Source organism: Lactuca saligna, chromosome 1 (assembly GCF_052625555.1).
Source record: "Lactuca saligna cultivar CGN05327 chromosome 1, ASM5262555v1, whole genome shotgun sequence".
In the NCBI taxonomy this organism is placed as follows: Eukaryota; Viridiplantae; Streptophyta; class Magnoliopsida; order Asterales; family Asteraceae; genus Lactuca; species Lactuca saligna.
The window spans coordinates 15,921,631-15,936,340 of record NC_136417.1 but is presented as its reverse complement, the minus strand read 5'-3'; the positions used below and the strand labels follow the sequence as shown (position 1 = coordinate 15,936,340).

General features: G+C 32.7%; 3 protein-coding genes and 2 long non-coding RNA genes across 7 annotated transcripts; 1 reads left to right on the top strand and 4 right to left on the bottom strand.

Moving 5' to 3' along the window:
* Positions 1 to 774: 774 nt before the first annotated feature.
* Positions 775 to 3,599, bottom strand: LOC145018540 (uncharacterized). Of its 3 annotated transcripts, XR_013667086.1 has the most exons (8): positions 3,212 to 3,597; positions 2,859 to 2,932; positions 2,612 to 2,698; positions 2,077 to 2,292; positions 1,630 to 1,708; positions 1,472 to 1,520; positions 1,034 to 1,133; positions 775 to 950 (listed from the first exon to the last, which is right to left on the bottom strand). It is a non-coding gene; the product is annotated as an uncharacterized LOC145018540 (long non-coding RNA). The 3 variants fall into 3 exon arrangements; XR_013667074.1 differs by having other exon boundaries at positions 2,077 to 2,698; positions 3,212 to 3,599; XR_013667103.1 differs by lacking the exon at positions 2,077 to 2,292 and having other exon boundaries at positions 3,212 to 3,593.
* A 614-nt stretch (positions 3,600 to 4,213) lies between these two features.
* LOC145048416 (xanthotoxin 5-hydroxylase CYP82C4-like) lies at positions 4,214 to 6,049 on the top strand. Its single transcript, XM_078996893.1, has 2 exons — positions 4,214 to 5,275; positions 5,383 to 6,049. The coding sequence occupies exons 1-2, from the start codon at positions 4,271 to 4,273 to the stop codon at positions 6,007 to 6,009; spliced, it is 1,632 nt and encodes a 543-aa protein (XP_078853019.1). The 5' UTR covers positions 4,214 to 4,270; the 3' UTR covers positions 6,010 to 6,049.
* A 1,306-nt stretch (positions 6,050 to 7,355) lies between these two features.
* LOC145048409 (uncharacterized) lies at positions 7,356 to 9,353 on the bottom strand. Its single transcript, XR_013682862.1, has 3 exons — positions 9,215 to 9,353; positions 8,349 to 9,118; positions 7,356 to 7,638 (listed from the first exon to the last, which is right to left on the bottom strand). It is a non-coding gene; the product is annotated as an uncharacterized LOC145048409 (long non-coding RNA).
* A 1,468-nt stretch (positions 9,354 to 10,821) lies between these two features.
* On the bottom strand, positions 10,822 to 11,757 carry LOC145002948 (uncharacterized). The gene has a single exon (XM_078962129.1). The coding sequence runs from the start codon at positions 11,755 to 11,757 to the stop codon at positions 10,822 to 10,824; it is 936 nt and encodes a 311-aa protein (XP_078818255.1).
* Positions 11,758 to 12,230: 473 nt separating this feature from the next.
* LOC145002943 (uncharacterized) lies at positions 12,231 to 14,159 on the bottom strand. Its single transcript, XM_078962123.1, has 3 exons — positions 13,518 to 14,159; positions 12,925 to 13,465; positions 12,231 to 12,301 (listed from the first exon to the last, which is right to left on the bottom strand). The coding sequence occupies exons 1-3, from the start codon at positions 14,157 to 14,159 to the stop codon at positions 12,231 to 12,233; spliced, it is 1,254 nt and encodes a 417-aa protein (XP_078818249.1).
* Positions 14,160 to 14,710: the final 551 nt, after the last annotated feature.

The window sequence follows — 14,710 nt, the reverse complement described above, 5'->3', positions numbered from 1 at the left end:
GTATTTTGCATCACATTTTAAACATTATAATATACACTCAGGTACCCATACAATGCGACAGACGATGGATACAATGGCACTGGAAAAATTCTTTTCATAAACAGTTGGTTATTTTTAAAAAAATATAAGGATAAAATGCTAATTAATTTGATTTTAATTAGTTGTATTTGTTAAGTATTTTACAAAAAACACAAATCAATAAGTTAAATTATTTATCGAAATGTAATAAAAGTTAAAGCAAATAAAGATTTTTTAGTTATTTATTAGCAACAGGTTATATAAATAGGTCGTAAATCATGATTGTGAAATTGATATCAATTTTTTTCATATTCGTTATGAATATTTTATTATTATTATTATTATTATTATTATTATTATTATTATTATTATTGCTTTTATAATGAGATCACGCATGAGCTCCCCATAAATATGGTTTTTAGATAGCAATTTTCTTCCTTTTAAAAAAAATAATAACTGATATAAGATAATTCTTCATTTAAAAATTATATAAATCAAATTTTATCTTTTAATTTATATGGAATCTTTCCTACATCTAAAAAAAATTAAATTGTTTATTCTATGTAAATTAAAAAATTCATAAGGCATATTTAATGTGAAATATATTAAATTTCCTAAGTTTCTATATTTGATTGTTTATTATCATTTTTATATATGTATGTTTCCTTAATTCGCAGTATCCTGTCAAGTTTGCAAAAGAGTTTGAGGAATTTTGGTTTCAATTTAATGCCCTTTAGGATTTAAAAAGCCTATGCATTTCATAGTAATCTATTCCTAAATGATTATAAAATCATAACAAACCTTAAAAATAAAGAAATATTTTAGTATGACTGAAGCTCTGAAAGAATAAATATATACAATGACATTAATGTCAACAGAATCATGAATTCCCAGCACAATAAGATTGACTTGCCCAGCATCATAAGAAGAAGCTAAAACCAAAAGAATGACATATGTCAGCCAAATTCAAAGCCAAAAATATGAATGTGCGTACATTGTCATTACTGCATTCAACCTGTTATATTGCATTCATTCTATTTTTCTTTTATTTTTATTTATTTCTTTCCTCTCTCGCCATCTTTTCTTGAAATCATCGGTTGTCGTCTTGTGGTTATCTGCAAATTAATATTTACATATCAACATATCTATATCTTGATGTTAATAGGCAAATATTCTTGATGTGATATCATGAATTGTGATTTAAAGGCTTCAAACAAATAAGGATAAAAGGAAGCCATGTATAACAATTTTCAAACTTAGACAGATAAGGATAAAGTGAAGTCCTCTATCTCTAAGCCTCTTTAGTCCTTTGTCATCTAGATCATCACACTATTAAAAGGACAAATAAACCCTTATCTCCTTTATAGGGACTCAAAAAGTAAAAAATATTCATTTTGGACGATCTGCAATTGGGGGAAATGATCATAAAGTGTGAGAGTTTTGGGTTAATCACCTGAGGCCATGGTTTATAACTTTACCATTTCCACCCGTTATTCATTGACCTAAGCAGAACAGTATGTGAACTTGGTAAAACAATAATCTTTCATTTATGTGAACACAACAACTTCAAAACCAAGATGTCTCTTAATAGAACTTGACATGGATCTTTACCTTGCAAAGAGATGAACCATCAAATCAATGTAAAATCTACCATGACCAAGTCCATCATGCTATTAGAGAATTCAAATTTCTGTGGAAAATAGAAACATAGATATGCTCAATTTTTTTTACAAAAATAGTTATGTAACAGTAAATGGTTCCGTAATATAGTGAAAATAGTAGTACTTTCCAAAAATCAGAAGTCCATCTGGATCCTTTTGGGAACCAGGAACCAAATTAAAAGGATTTTCATTTTGAATCTAATTTGGTTTTCTTAAGATATATTTTTCAATAAAATGGATCATTGTGAGATAAAAGTTATGAGGGTAAATCTGGTAAGAAAGAGTACACTAAATTGTGAATGTGAGGGTAAAATTGTCATAATTAATCAAATACTTGATTCTAACTTGTTTATCAACAACATGGGCATAAATGATTCCCCAAATCGGTTGGACCTACATTTAAATTCTCAAAAGTGCCAGCAATCTTTTTAATCAATGGTGTACCTGTAGCTCAAGAAAACTTAAAAAAATCTCGTTTTTCTTATTTTACAAACAATAAATCACTAAAAAAAACAATAAGTTGAAGAAAATTCAAGTAATGGAAAGAACAAACCCATCAGCTCCTGTCATTCCAAATAATCAAAGCAAATATGCAATAGAAACCTAAACACCACTAATAAAAACATATAAACACACGAAATTAGGAGAATATTAACATGTTATTCTGGCCAATTTGTTAAAAACCTTGACATGAAGTAAAAGTAGCCATCTTAGTGTTTTGTTAGGTGAGTACTGGAAAACAGATTCAATGAACGGTCGATTGTAATGAAATTTTATTTGAATATCCTCCCAATCATGCCATCACAATTAGGTTGTAATGCTTCATAATTGATGTAGATATTAGAAATTGATAAAATAAACACAATAAACATAATCATAACCTAAACCCGAATTTCAAAAATCCATACTTGTGATGTGAATATAAAGTTTACCAGAGAGAGGACATTTGTCGATGGTGGTAAGGTGTTTGAGTGACCAGAAAGAGATAGAGAGCTGATGCTCAATGTTAGTGTGTGTTCCTGATTCAATAGTTTAGGGAGATAAGAAAACACACACACATAGATAAGCAGTTATGGTGTGGTTATGGTGGTGAGGATGAAGGAGGCAAATTGTAGACTTCATGAATAATACATATAAAAAATTAGAAGCATGATTATTAAGAGGGAAAAAAAGACAAACCTGGTGAATTAGAAGGTACTTTGAACCTGGTTGGGATGATTCTGCTGATTTCTCCACCAATCACACTTTAAACTCTAAAAAAATCACAAAGTGAAATCAGAAACAGATATCAACATAGATGGAAGAAGATTAACCTTTTAAGTGGATTGAGAGTAAAAGCGATGGAACTGCAATGAGAACAGGGTTTCTTTCTATGTCATTTAACGACCACACATATAGAAAAGACGAATAGGGTTCTCATGTCGCTTCTCTAATGAGAAATGTCGAAACTTGTGCAAGAATCCAAAAATTGAGACAAAACTTAAAAAAAATCAACTTAGGGCTAGTAAACATAAATTGATTAGGGCTCTTACCTTGTACTACTGAACATGGCATCGTTGTCGATATTTCAACCAGAACCACCTGGAGTGACGTATAGGACGATGGTGGAGTGGCATGGCGGCGCTAGAGTGGGTGTCGCTGACTTGGTTTTGGTGGTGGTTGTGGTAGCGGTGGTGGGTTGCGCTTAATGGTGTGGAGATGGACTCGGAGAGAGAGTTGAGGGGTAGGAGAAGAAACAGGTGGTCATATTGAAGGGTGTGCGATAACCCAATTCGTCGTGAATGCGAAAGTACAAAGGAGAGAGGCGGAGGTATAACACTATACGGCAGAGGAAATGGCAACATAGTGGGGGAGTTTGGGTTCAGTACGATTTTTGCCGAGATATTTGGATTCTAGAGGATTCAATACGACTCGATCTAGGGCTAGGTCAAACGCTTTAATCAAATAATGAAACTTATGCATTGAGTGCTTGTATTATATGCTTAACTTAAATTATAATATTATTATATTGATGGTAAATTGTACATAAAGCTTAACAATTTGGACGTCTTAAAAAAATATTATTATTATATTCAATTTATTTTTAGAAATAGTAGAATTTCTTTTATAAGATAGTAAATATATATATATATATATATATATATATATATATATATATATATAAAAGATGACAAGATTTCAAAGTTATATATTATTATTCTAAGTTGTAGGGTCTTAAATGAAAATATTGACAACTAAAATGGATTGGACGTACATGACGTTTTTCCATTGAATTTTATACAAGACACGAATTTATTCGTGTATTTATACATTTTAAGAATAAAGTCATCCACCAAACTTATCAGATCAATAACTTCCATTGGGATAATCTAAAAAACAGTACATTACTTTGATAAATTCAAAACCGTTGAAATAAATCATACTGTCACATTTACACATTTTAATAATAAAGTCCAATTACGGTTTGTATTAGGTATGTATTAAATATTTGTTTATTATAATATGGAATCACAATTAGTACCAGGTCCCTCGTACAGAACTCCAAAATCCAACCAAACAAAGCTTCACCTTCCACGACATTAATTCAAGGCATGATTCATAACACAAACACACACATATTCTCCACCGCATGCGACAAAAATACATACACAATGAATTATTCAGTCGAACTAATTTTGTTACTCATTTCTCTAGTTTTCCTCTTCTACGTTGTAGTTGTCCGTCGAATCAAGTCCAAATCGATAGATGGGGAAGCTCCTGAACTTAGCGGTGCATGGCCAATCATCGGACACCTCCACCTACTTGGTGGCGGTGACCAGCTTCTCTACCGTACACTAGGAGCCATGGCAGACAAATATGGTCCAGCGTTCAATATCCGGCTCGGAACCCGTCGTGCTTTTGTGGTCAGCAGTTGGGAAGTAGCTAAAGAATGTTTCACCATTAACGACAAAGCACTGATTTCCCGGCCCAAAACCGCCGCAGTGAAGCACATGGGCTATAACTATGCAGTGTTTGGCTTCGCCCCATACACTCCCTTTTGGCGCGAAATGCGAAAGATCGCCACCATTGAGCTCTTGTCCAACCGCCGCCTCGAGATGCTCAAAGATGTCCGTTCGTCGGAGATCAACTCTGAAATCAAAGAGCTGTACGAGAGATGGGCTGAAAATGGTCGTCTGCGTGTGGCTGTCGAACTGAATAAATGGTTGGAACACATGATGTTAAACATAGTTGTGATGATGGTGGCCGGAAAGCGGTACTTTGGCGTTGGAGGTGGTGGCCAAGAGGCAGAAAGGTGCAAGAAAGCCATCAATAATTTCTTCCGGTTGATTGGCATTTTCGTAGTATCAGACGCGGTTCCCTTTTTTTGGTGGTTGGATTTACATGGATACGAGAAAGAGATGAAGAAAACCGCAAAGGATCTGGATTTGGTTCTTGGAGGGTGGCTCGATGAACATCGGCAAAGAAGGAAATCAGATGTAGTGAGAAATAAAGACGACGTAAAAGATTTTATCGACGTGATGTTGTCGCTTGAAGACGAAGGTCAACTCTCAGGTTTCGAGCATGATTCAAATACAAGCATCAAGTCTACATGCTTGGTAAGTAATTATACTATAACTTTATATGAAGTTACAAGTTAATTTCACAAGTTTATTAATTGTAACACTCGAGTCATATATGCATGCATGCATAATATATATTACAGGCATTGATTCTAGGAGGTAGCGACACAACAGCTGGGACGCTAACGTGGGCTATCTCATTGTTGCTAAATCATCCTGATGCTCTAAAGAAACTACAACATGAGCTAGACGATGAAGTAGGTAAAAACAGACAAGTGGAGGAATCCGACATAAAAAACCTCGTATTTCTTCAAGCTGTAATCAAAGAAACTCTACGTCTTTATCCGGCGAGTCCGCTGCTAGGACCAAGGGAGGCGATTGAAGATTGTATGGTTTCTGGGTATAATGTGAAAGCTGGAACTCGATTGATAGTAAATGTATGGAAGATTCAAAGGGATAATACGATTTGGACCGATCCATCTGAATTTAATCCCGAGAGGTTTATAGGTGTTAAGTATGAACATGTTGACCTCAAAGGACAACAATTTGTGCTCATGCCATTCGGGTCGGGTCGACGTTCTTGCCCTGGGGCTACGTTTGGGCTTCAAGTGCTTCATTTGACTTTGGCTCGTCTTCTTCATTCGTTTCACTTGGATCTTCCAGGAGGTCTTCCGGTGGATATGACTGAGAGCCCTGGAATGACTATTCCTAAAAAGATGCCGTTGGAGGTGCTTTTGACCCCACGCCTTCCATCGGAGCTCTATGCTTAGTTGTATGTTGCTTTATGTTTTGTTTTCTCTTTTTGTCGTTTGTAAGAATGATATATATGAAGTGAAATAAGAATAACAAATTTCCATCACTTTCTTTGGAAGTTTATAATTCACATATATCCTTTAAATCCTTGATTATTCTACTTCAAATAATTCTTGATGAAAGTACATATTAGAACTGAAGTATAATAAAGACAGAAAACAAAAGAATCCCTGACACATATAAAATATAATTTATGATATGTGTGGAGTAAACAATCAATGTTAGGTGTTTAGTAAACAAATCTATGAAAATAAGTAAAACCGTAAAAAAAAAAAAAAAAAGAAGATAGTATAAAATCTCTATAGATCATAAACAAATCATTGAAACATATTTAGAGCTGAAGATTACAAATGGAGATAAGAGATTATGGTTTGTTGAAGTAGTGTGTTAATACAGAAATTCCCTTATTGTCGATATACCTTGAAGTATATAAATCTATTCAAAAGTCAATCTTGATTTTTTACGGATTTCCGATGTATCCATATTTTGAAAAGAAATAAAGAAAATATAGGATGCATTGGCTTGCCAAAATCTCGCAAAAGGGGCTGTACAAAATATAAATAGGCATGCAATCAACAATAATTAACTGCCAAATAATTGAAATTGTAACGGCCAATACATATCCGGACGATTAATTAAAAATCACGGCATAAATTAATTTGTCATTAAAAAATAAATTCCAATTTAATGAATTAAAAGTAAGATTCGACAAGACGAGTCCAATAATGAGTCAAGGCCATATCTTTGGACTTTGATCATCAATTAAGCCATATGCTAAGCCTATTTTGGTTACCCAAGAACATAATGTAAGCCCATCAACCTATAGTCCATTTTAGTCGATAAAATGATTGATTAAATAACTCCGTTAATGTAAGACTTTAATTACTATTTGTTTTATATAGAAAAATAATAATATATAACAAATCCATCCATCAGTTTGATCTAAAACGGAGACATTATCCTGTAAAATTTGAAAACCGCTTTTAACACTTTGTGATGGGAATGAACCAGAATGTTGATTGGAAAGCTTATTGGATCAGCAAACACATTTTTATAGCAGTTGGCTTCTTGAGGAGCAAGGCTTTCATATGCCAATGTAAACAGTTTTACATAGATTTAATTCACTTCTGATTTCTCATGGCTTTTTTTTTCCAATTTCTTCTTTTACAACATTCTACTTTGGAGAATCTTACCTAATTATGGCGATGTCATTGAAAAACTGTTTTCATGATTTGAACTGGAAAATAAGCAACCAACTTTGGAAAAAAATCAAATGTTTTTGATAAATTTTCAAAGTAGGCTGCTATTAAGAAAGACTTTCTAGTTTTGAAATTTTTTGCTATAATACGCTTTATTTATATTTAGATAACACATCAATACAAAAAAGTAAAAAAAAAAAAAAAAAAAGGTAAATTGATTAGTTTACGTTGACCATGAAAAAAATGACTATATTACCCTTCATCTAAGTGTGCCAAGTAAATGACTATATTAACCTTAGTTTCGGATCGACCCTCTTTTTAAGCAAACAGACTTCATCTCTCGAGGATGTAATGGAACTATCAATGTCAAAAATGTCCTCAAACTCACTGAAAATTAAGAATCGGAACAATTAGAATCGAGAAATATGAATTTCAATATATATAGGGAAGATGTATAGAGTAAACATAAACATTTAAATATCTAGAAATTGGAACCATATAAAAAATCTGCATTATGATTAATCCACCTGAATTACATAATGAAACTGCAGATCATTTAACAATATGCACGAGGAAAAAAATTAGGAATCAATAAATATATGACAACCACAAGAGTAATGAAACCATTCTTCACCTTGAGACTATTAAAAAAATCTTTATTGTTTTATTATTATTCCCTAGAAAAGACATGGAACATAGAAGAAACTAAAAAAAGATGAAAAACAGTAACATACCATGATTTTATGAGATTAGTTATTTAGGAATAACTCTCCTCTAGTTCTGTTAGTCTTATCATCCAGCCAAAATTTAACATTTATGGCTTTAATAATAATAATAATTTCTTAAATGGTGATGTAAAAAGAAAACAATAGCAAGGTACACTTTTATTGTAACATGTAATCATATCACCAAAGGAAAGTAAGTTGTAAAACCTTAAGTTTCGTTGCCAGAGTTGCTAGAACAATCTTTTTTGAAAAAATAACCTATTCACTATGTGTTTGTCATAATCCATCATTAAATTAATTACACACTATAATCATCATTTAATTGTACAGTTCCAAAAAATAACATTGCCACTTGAACCAAATATTACTAACCTGGAAGCCTTTCAATTAGATATGACCTTGTACATTCATTCCAAACCTGAGAAAACAAACAATCTTTCTGCTTTTTTATTCTCTTCTCACAAAAAAGCAGCATGAACATAAAAATGGCAAAAGAAATTAGTCATTAAACTGTAAGTGATCCCAAAACTAAGCTTACCTTAATAAAACATTGTACAAAAAAAAAAACATTCAGAAACATGGTTGAAGCATTTTATCGAGCAGTTGGTGTGCATCAGGAAAGTTTCTTTTAAATCTCAACGTCAATTCTTGGTGTTCTTGAGTTCAGAAGAACACAGGTCAAATGAGTAAATTTCCCAAATATTCCAAACATAAACAACAAACCAGTTGCTTGTCACTTAGTAGGAATGTTATAGCCATAACGTTTATAAAAATAAAACCAATGACTTCATGAGCTAATGAATCTTGCAAAAACTTATAAACAAAAAGAAGTAGTAAATAAGTGGAAGTTGTTAATAGTTTCAACAAACTATTAGGTAAAAATCATGTATAACAAAATGACCTAATGACTATCAGATGATGGATTGTATGAGCATCCAGGTGGCTCTACTTCCACAGCAGGAATCACAATAATGTTATTAGAGACCTTTCTTGACTTAAATGATCGCTCACGTGAAAATTTACACATCCATTAAGAAATCTCATTTAAGCCCCAAAAACGAGGCATCTGCGAATAAATAAGTAAGAGATAAACCTTTATCATCCCATATACCAACTATGTTGGTATCTGTGGCTCCATCTTTCTGTACAATTACAAATAAGATCATATCAATCACACAAACATTCCAATACAATCATTAAGAAAAGCAAAACCCAAAATTTTTTACACTTAGACAAACCTGAGAAGAATCGAATGCCCTCTGAATCACTTTCTGTTTTTATAAGAGTTTTTCTAATTTAAAGAGGGTACATGTTGTAGAAAAGATTTTTTCTGTAGTATGTTACCAGCACAAAGAATCTTATCTCTGTGTTTATCGATTTTTACGCTTGAGAGAAAGATCTGAATAGGCAAAAGCCGCAAAACCACAAACATGTGCCAACCTCGCAGATGATTGAAAGTATGGGGGTGTTTGGCTTAGCTTTTGAGAAGCCAAAAGATCTTTTAGAAAAAGATAGAAGCCAAAAGATGTTTGGCAAAACAATTTTAAAACCTACTTTTAGATTTTTGATAGAAGGAAAATCAACTTTTTGGAAAAGTCAGAAAAACCTGACTTTTTACAACTTTTCCAAAAAGATCTTTTGACCCTTAAAAAGCTAAGCCAAACACCCCCTATTTGAGTCTGTGAAATACGAACAGAAGGCAACCTCCAAAAAAAGACGAATAGAAGGTGAAATACGATGACGAATGACTACGAGTAATAGGGCAGCAAAAATCATATTGAGGAGTGTTTGGCTTGTCTTGTCTTTTTAAGAGGCAATTTTTTATTTTTTATTTTTTATTTTTTTATAAATTACAAAAAGTTAGATTTCCTAACTTTTCTAAAAATTCACTTTTCCTTCTATTTAAAATCCAAAAGTTATTTTTCAAATGTTTTTATCAAACATCTTTTATCCTTTATCTTTTCTAAAAAGAACTTTTACCTTTCAAAAAAATAAACCAAACATCTCCTCAACCTCCAGGGGAGTAGATGATAAGAGAAGGAGTGGAAGTTTTTCCTTGGGTGCAACTGCATAATCCAATAAGAAGAAGATTAATGGAATGGATTTGAGGCGGTGGAAAAAGTCGATAAGATTAGAGTCGGTGGGAGTAATAGAAGCCTTAAACTAACCTCGGTTAAACAAACCTAATGAACGGTACTTAGGGTTATGTTGTGATTTAATTATATAGATAATATATAATATATAATAGTTGTATTACTTTTAGTAACCTGCCGCGAAGAAAAATTATCGAATAAAGTGTCGAAAATAAACATATTCCTCATAAAATGTTACCACCTTTATCTATTTAAAAAAATTATTAAAAAAAAATAAATGCTTATCTTCAAATCTTAAAATATTATGATATTAATATACACTGGATTATAACCTGCGTTAAACATGGGGAACATATTAAAAAAATACAAAAATATTTATGTATATATCATAATAATTATAAAAAAAAGTTTATGGCTATTGTTTTTATTGAAATGTGAAGAAGAAACACTGAAATCAATAAATATATATAAACGTTGCAGGACTTCTTTGTAGACAATATTTTTTGTTTTATTATAAAAGAAACACTAAAATCGATAAATATATATAAATATGAAGAAGAAACACTAAAATTGATAAATATATATAAACGTTGCACGACCTCTTTGTAGAAAACGTTTTTTGTTTTATTAGTTGAACGATCTTCCTCATCACATATGAGTACCTTCAAACATTTTTTGCTTGTTACACGAGAAACAACTACATATAACTGACCATAGGTGAAGACAGGTCTACGCAAGTATAATCCAATATTTCATAACGATTGTCCTTGACTTTTGTTAATGGTCATAGCGAAACAAACTGCTATGGGGAATTGCCTACGTTGAAAACAGAATGGAATTTTTTTATCGGATGAGGTCAACTTCATTCGAGGTATATCAGTAGTCTCATTGAAAAATCTACCATATATGATTCGTGCTTCAATGACATGTCTTCCAAACCATACGATTTGTAATCTTGTACCATTGCATAGTCCTCTGGTTTGGTCGATATTATGAAGCAACATGACCGGAACACCTTTTTTTAGTATAAGTTTATGGTTGGGAATTCCAAAGGCCTTAAAAGCATTCAACACATCTGGAGAGTAAATTGATTCCTCAAAAGGATCTTCTATCTCGGTCTCAAATAAGGAATATGAACTCAGATATGTTTTCCCTTCATCTTTCATCAATTCTAACATGTAGTCGTTGGTAGCATCAACTTCTTCATTAGTAGGGACCGAAATAGCTTTATCTTGAAAATATGATGGATCATCAAGATGGTTATGAAAGGATGAATAAATGCAGGATACAATTGAATGAATATGGTCACCCGTAGAGGGAACAATCACATCTTCTGGAAATTCAACTTTAACTTCACCATCATTAGGACCACTGATAGTACCTTCACCAATTTTAAGAATCCAATCAGCAAATGATTTTGTCTCTTCGAAATCATTGTTTAGATAACCGACCTGAAGCCTCATGTTTACAGATAAACGTAAAACTATACATTCACGCCATAATCTTGATGAATGCAATGATGCTTGCATAATATCTGAACAGTTTCCTCTTTGTATTACTAGAAGAATTTGTCGAAAGTTACCTCCAAATACAATGGTCTTGCCTCCAAATGGTTTATCATTGTCTGATGGAAGGATAATATCTCTAAGTGTCATATCAACTGCTTCGAAACAATGACGATGCATCATTGGGGCTTCATTTCATATTATAAGGCTCACTTTGTTCAACATGGCAGCTACATCGTTAACTGACATAATAGAACAAAATGTATTCTCATTCAAGTTAATTGGTATATGAAATATTGAATGCACTGTCCTATCACCAGAAAGCAAGAGTGCTGCAATTCCGCTTGAAGCAACATTAATAACTATTTCACCTTTAGATCTAATACCAACAATCAATGTCTTCCAAACAAATGTTTTTCCTGTTTCTCCATAACTATAGAGGAAAAAGACACCACCTTTTTTGTTGTCAACTGCATTCATAATTATATCATAAACATTTTTTGCTCGACATTTAATTCTGAATGCAGTTGTTGATGTTCAAATTCAAGATTAGACCGATCATAATTAAGCTCATCTTGAATTAACATATTGAAAGAATCTTGAATATATTTGTGATCACGTAATCGCATATTGGATATTTGCTTAAGACTCAGTCCTCAGCTCAATAAAGATTTCTCAATGTATGAAAACGGTAGGTGGTAAATTGCTTCCGGTTTTAGCTTCAAGCCTGAAAACATTAAAAAGTTATGAAATAATTTATTTTTAATATCAATTAAAGTGGGAACGTTTGTTTTGTGTAAATGGTTTAGTTTCACACTTATTTCTTGTTCACGAATGTGAACGACATCATTAGAAAGACAATTATATGTCTCTTAAAAACATGATGAGGTCGGGATAGACTATCTGATGTAATCAACATAACGAATAGGGACCTGCAGAAAGAAGCGGTGGCCCAATGATGTGTTTCTTGTACTCCCTCCGTCCCATTTTAGTTGTCCAGTATACTATTTTGGTTTGTCCCAAAATTATTGTCACCTACTAAAACAAGACTAGTATAATTAAGAAAGTTTCCCATACTACCCCTGGTAATAAATACGCCTAATTACTATCGTGCATTAATTAGTGGAATAAAAAAGCAAAAGACATTTGCATCTCATAGTTACGTATGTTACTCTTTGCTTACAAATGCAAATAAACATTCTTTTCTTTTTTCTTTTTAAGAAAGCCAGCAACGTGTTACACATCAAATGAAAATTTGATTTGTTTTCATGTTTACATCTTACTGACTCAAATATGGAACTACTTCATCTATGAGGCTTTGTTCACACTCAATTTGTATTGGCAAAATACCTTGTCGTTCCAACCTACTTTTACCGATATGCGGTATTCGATAGTTGCTACCACCTTTAACCTTTATGATTTCTTTCATGCATGTTTGCAAAGTTAAGAAAACATTGTTAAGCTCATGAGATTGCATCTTGTCAAATGAGGTTTGAACTGCAGTAACCAATTCATCCACTGTATGGAGTACCTCTTGTTCTTGAAGTGATTGAATGGCCCAAAAAAACCCAAGGTCCAACACATTTAAATCTGGACTATTTGGGGGCTGAAAACAAAGTCGAATATCAAACCCATCTTGAGACGATGCTTCAAGAAATTCGCTATCATTGACATCAATATGAGGTTTTGCATTATCATGTTGAATGAATATTGGACCAATATGGTTTGGAGGCCATTTAGCTTTAATAGCGGGTAAAACTTTTTCAATCAACCACGACCTCGTTATTTCTTTAGTAACCGATAAAATTGGTTTTGTCTCCAATGTTCCCGCAACACGGTTCTTGCTTGAACGCTTAGCGGGTTCTTTTGTTGTAAGTGGGAAGATGCCAATCTTTTCGGAAAAAATTTCATTTCCTAAGGCATCAAATCTTTGGCCGAGCAACCGCTGCGAGAAACATGACTTTTGTAATGAACTTTTTGCTTTTACATGTTCTCAACGGTTCATCCTCACCGGGAATGAGGTAGTATCGTTTTGATGATCTTGATATGTAAAACCATTTTTCATCAATGTGGATGACATTAAACATATCATGGAATGTGGTATTGGAATTAGGTAATGACCGAGTGATCATAGATAAACAAAATTCTAACCTCTTTGTTTTATTTGCATCGGTAAGGTCCGGCTTGATAGCATTTGTGTGTGGTCTAAGGTCACCTTCTTTTATTCGTCTATGCAAAGTTGATTTTGCAATACCTAATGACTTTGCAATAGACCGAATGGTAGTTCGACGACGTAATGGAATTTGTGAAACTTGATTCAAATCGAGTTGAACCTTTCTTCGCCCAACAACTTTTAGCTTCTTTGAAGAAAAATCAATTATTGATCCATTCTCCACTTGAAGTTTAGCCCGATTCCAAATACGACTTACGGTGCGTTTAGAAACTCCGAAAAGTGCAGCTACATCATTTATGGAACCCCTTCTTAGCTCTCCATTAGAATTGTGCTGCAAGAAGGCTTGAAATATATCTTGACGTTGGGCATAGGTTGTGTATTTTTTAGTCAACGAAGTTAAAGTGTTCTCCATGACTTACGTAGGAAAAAAGATGAAGGAAAATGGTTTATAAAGATTCATTGAATTGTTTTTGGTGGGAGAATTTGGAGCCAAATTTTGCTACTGCACGGCTTAATTTTTTTTTTCATTGCGAGGTAAGTTTGGTTTCAATTTACAGTAAAACAAAAATTGGTGGGAACATTTTGCCTCCAAATACTTTCATTTTCCGATTAGTTAAATTAAGCATTTAATAGTTCTTTAATTATTTTTGTTTTTCTCCTTATTCCATTGGAGAGAAATGGTTCAACCGTTTCTCTTTATTAATGATTGATTAATTGTATTAATTGCTTATAAGAAGGGTAGATAGGTCATTTTGTTTACAAAAAGTTGTATTAAATGTATTTTTCTTAAACAATGTGTTTTTTACTTGTGGACAACTAAAATGGGACGGAGGAAGTATTTGACTGTTAATAATTGTCGATTGGATGCCTATTTATATTTTGTACAGTCCCTTTTTTTAGATTTTGGCAAATCAATATGCATCATCATATATTTTCTTTTCTTCTTTTCAAATTATGGATACA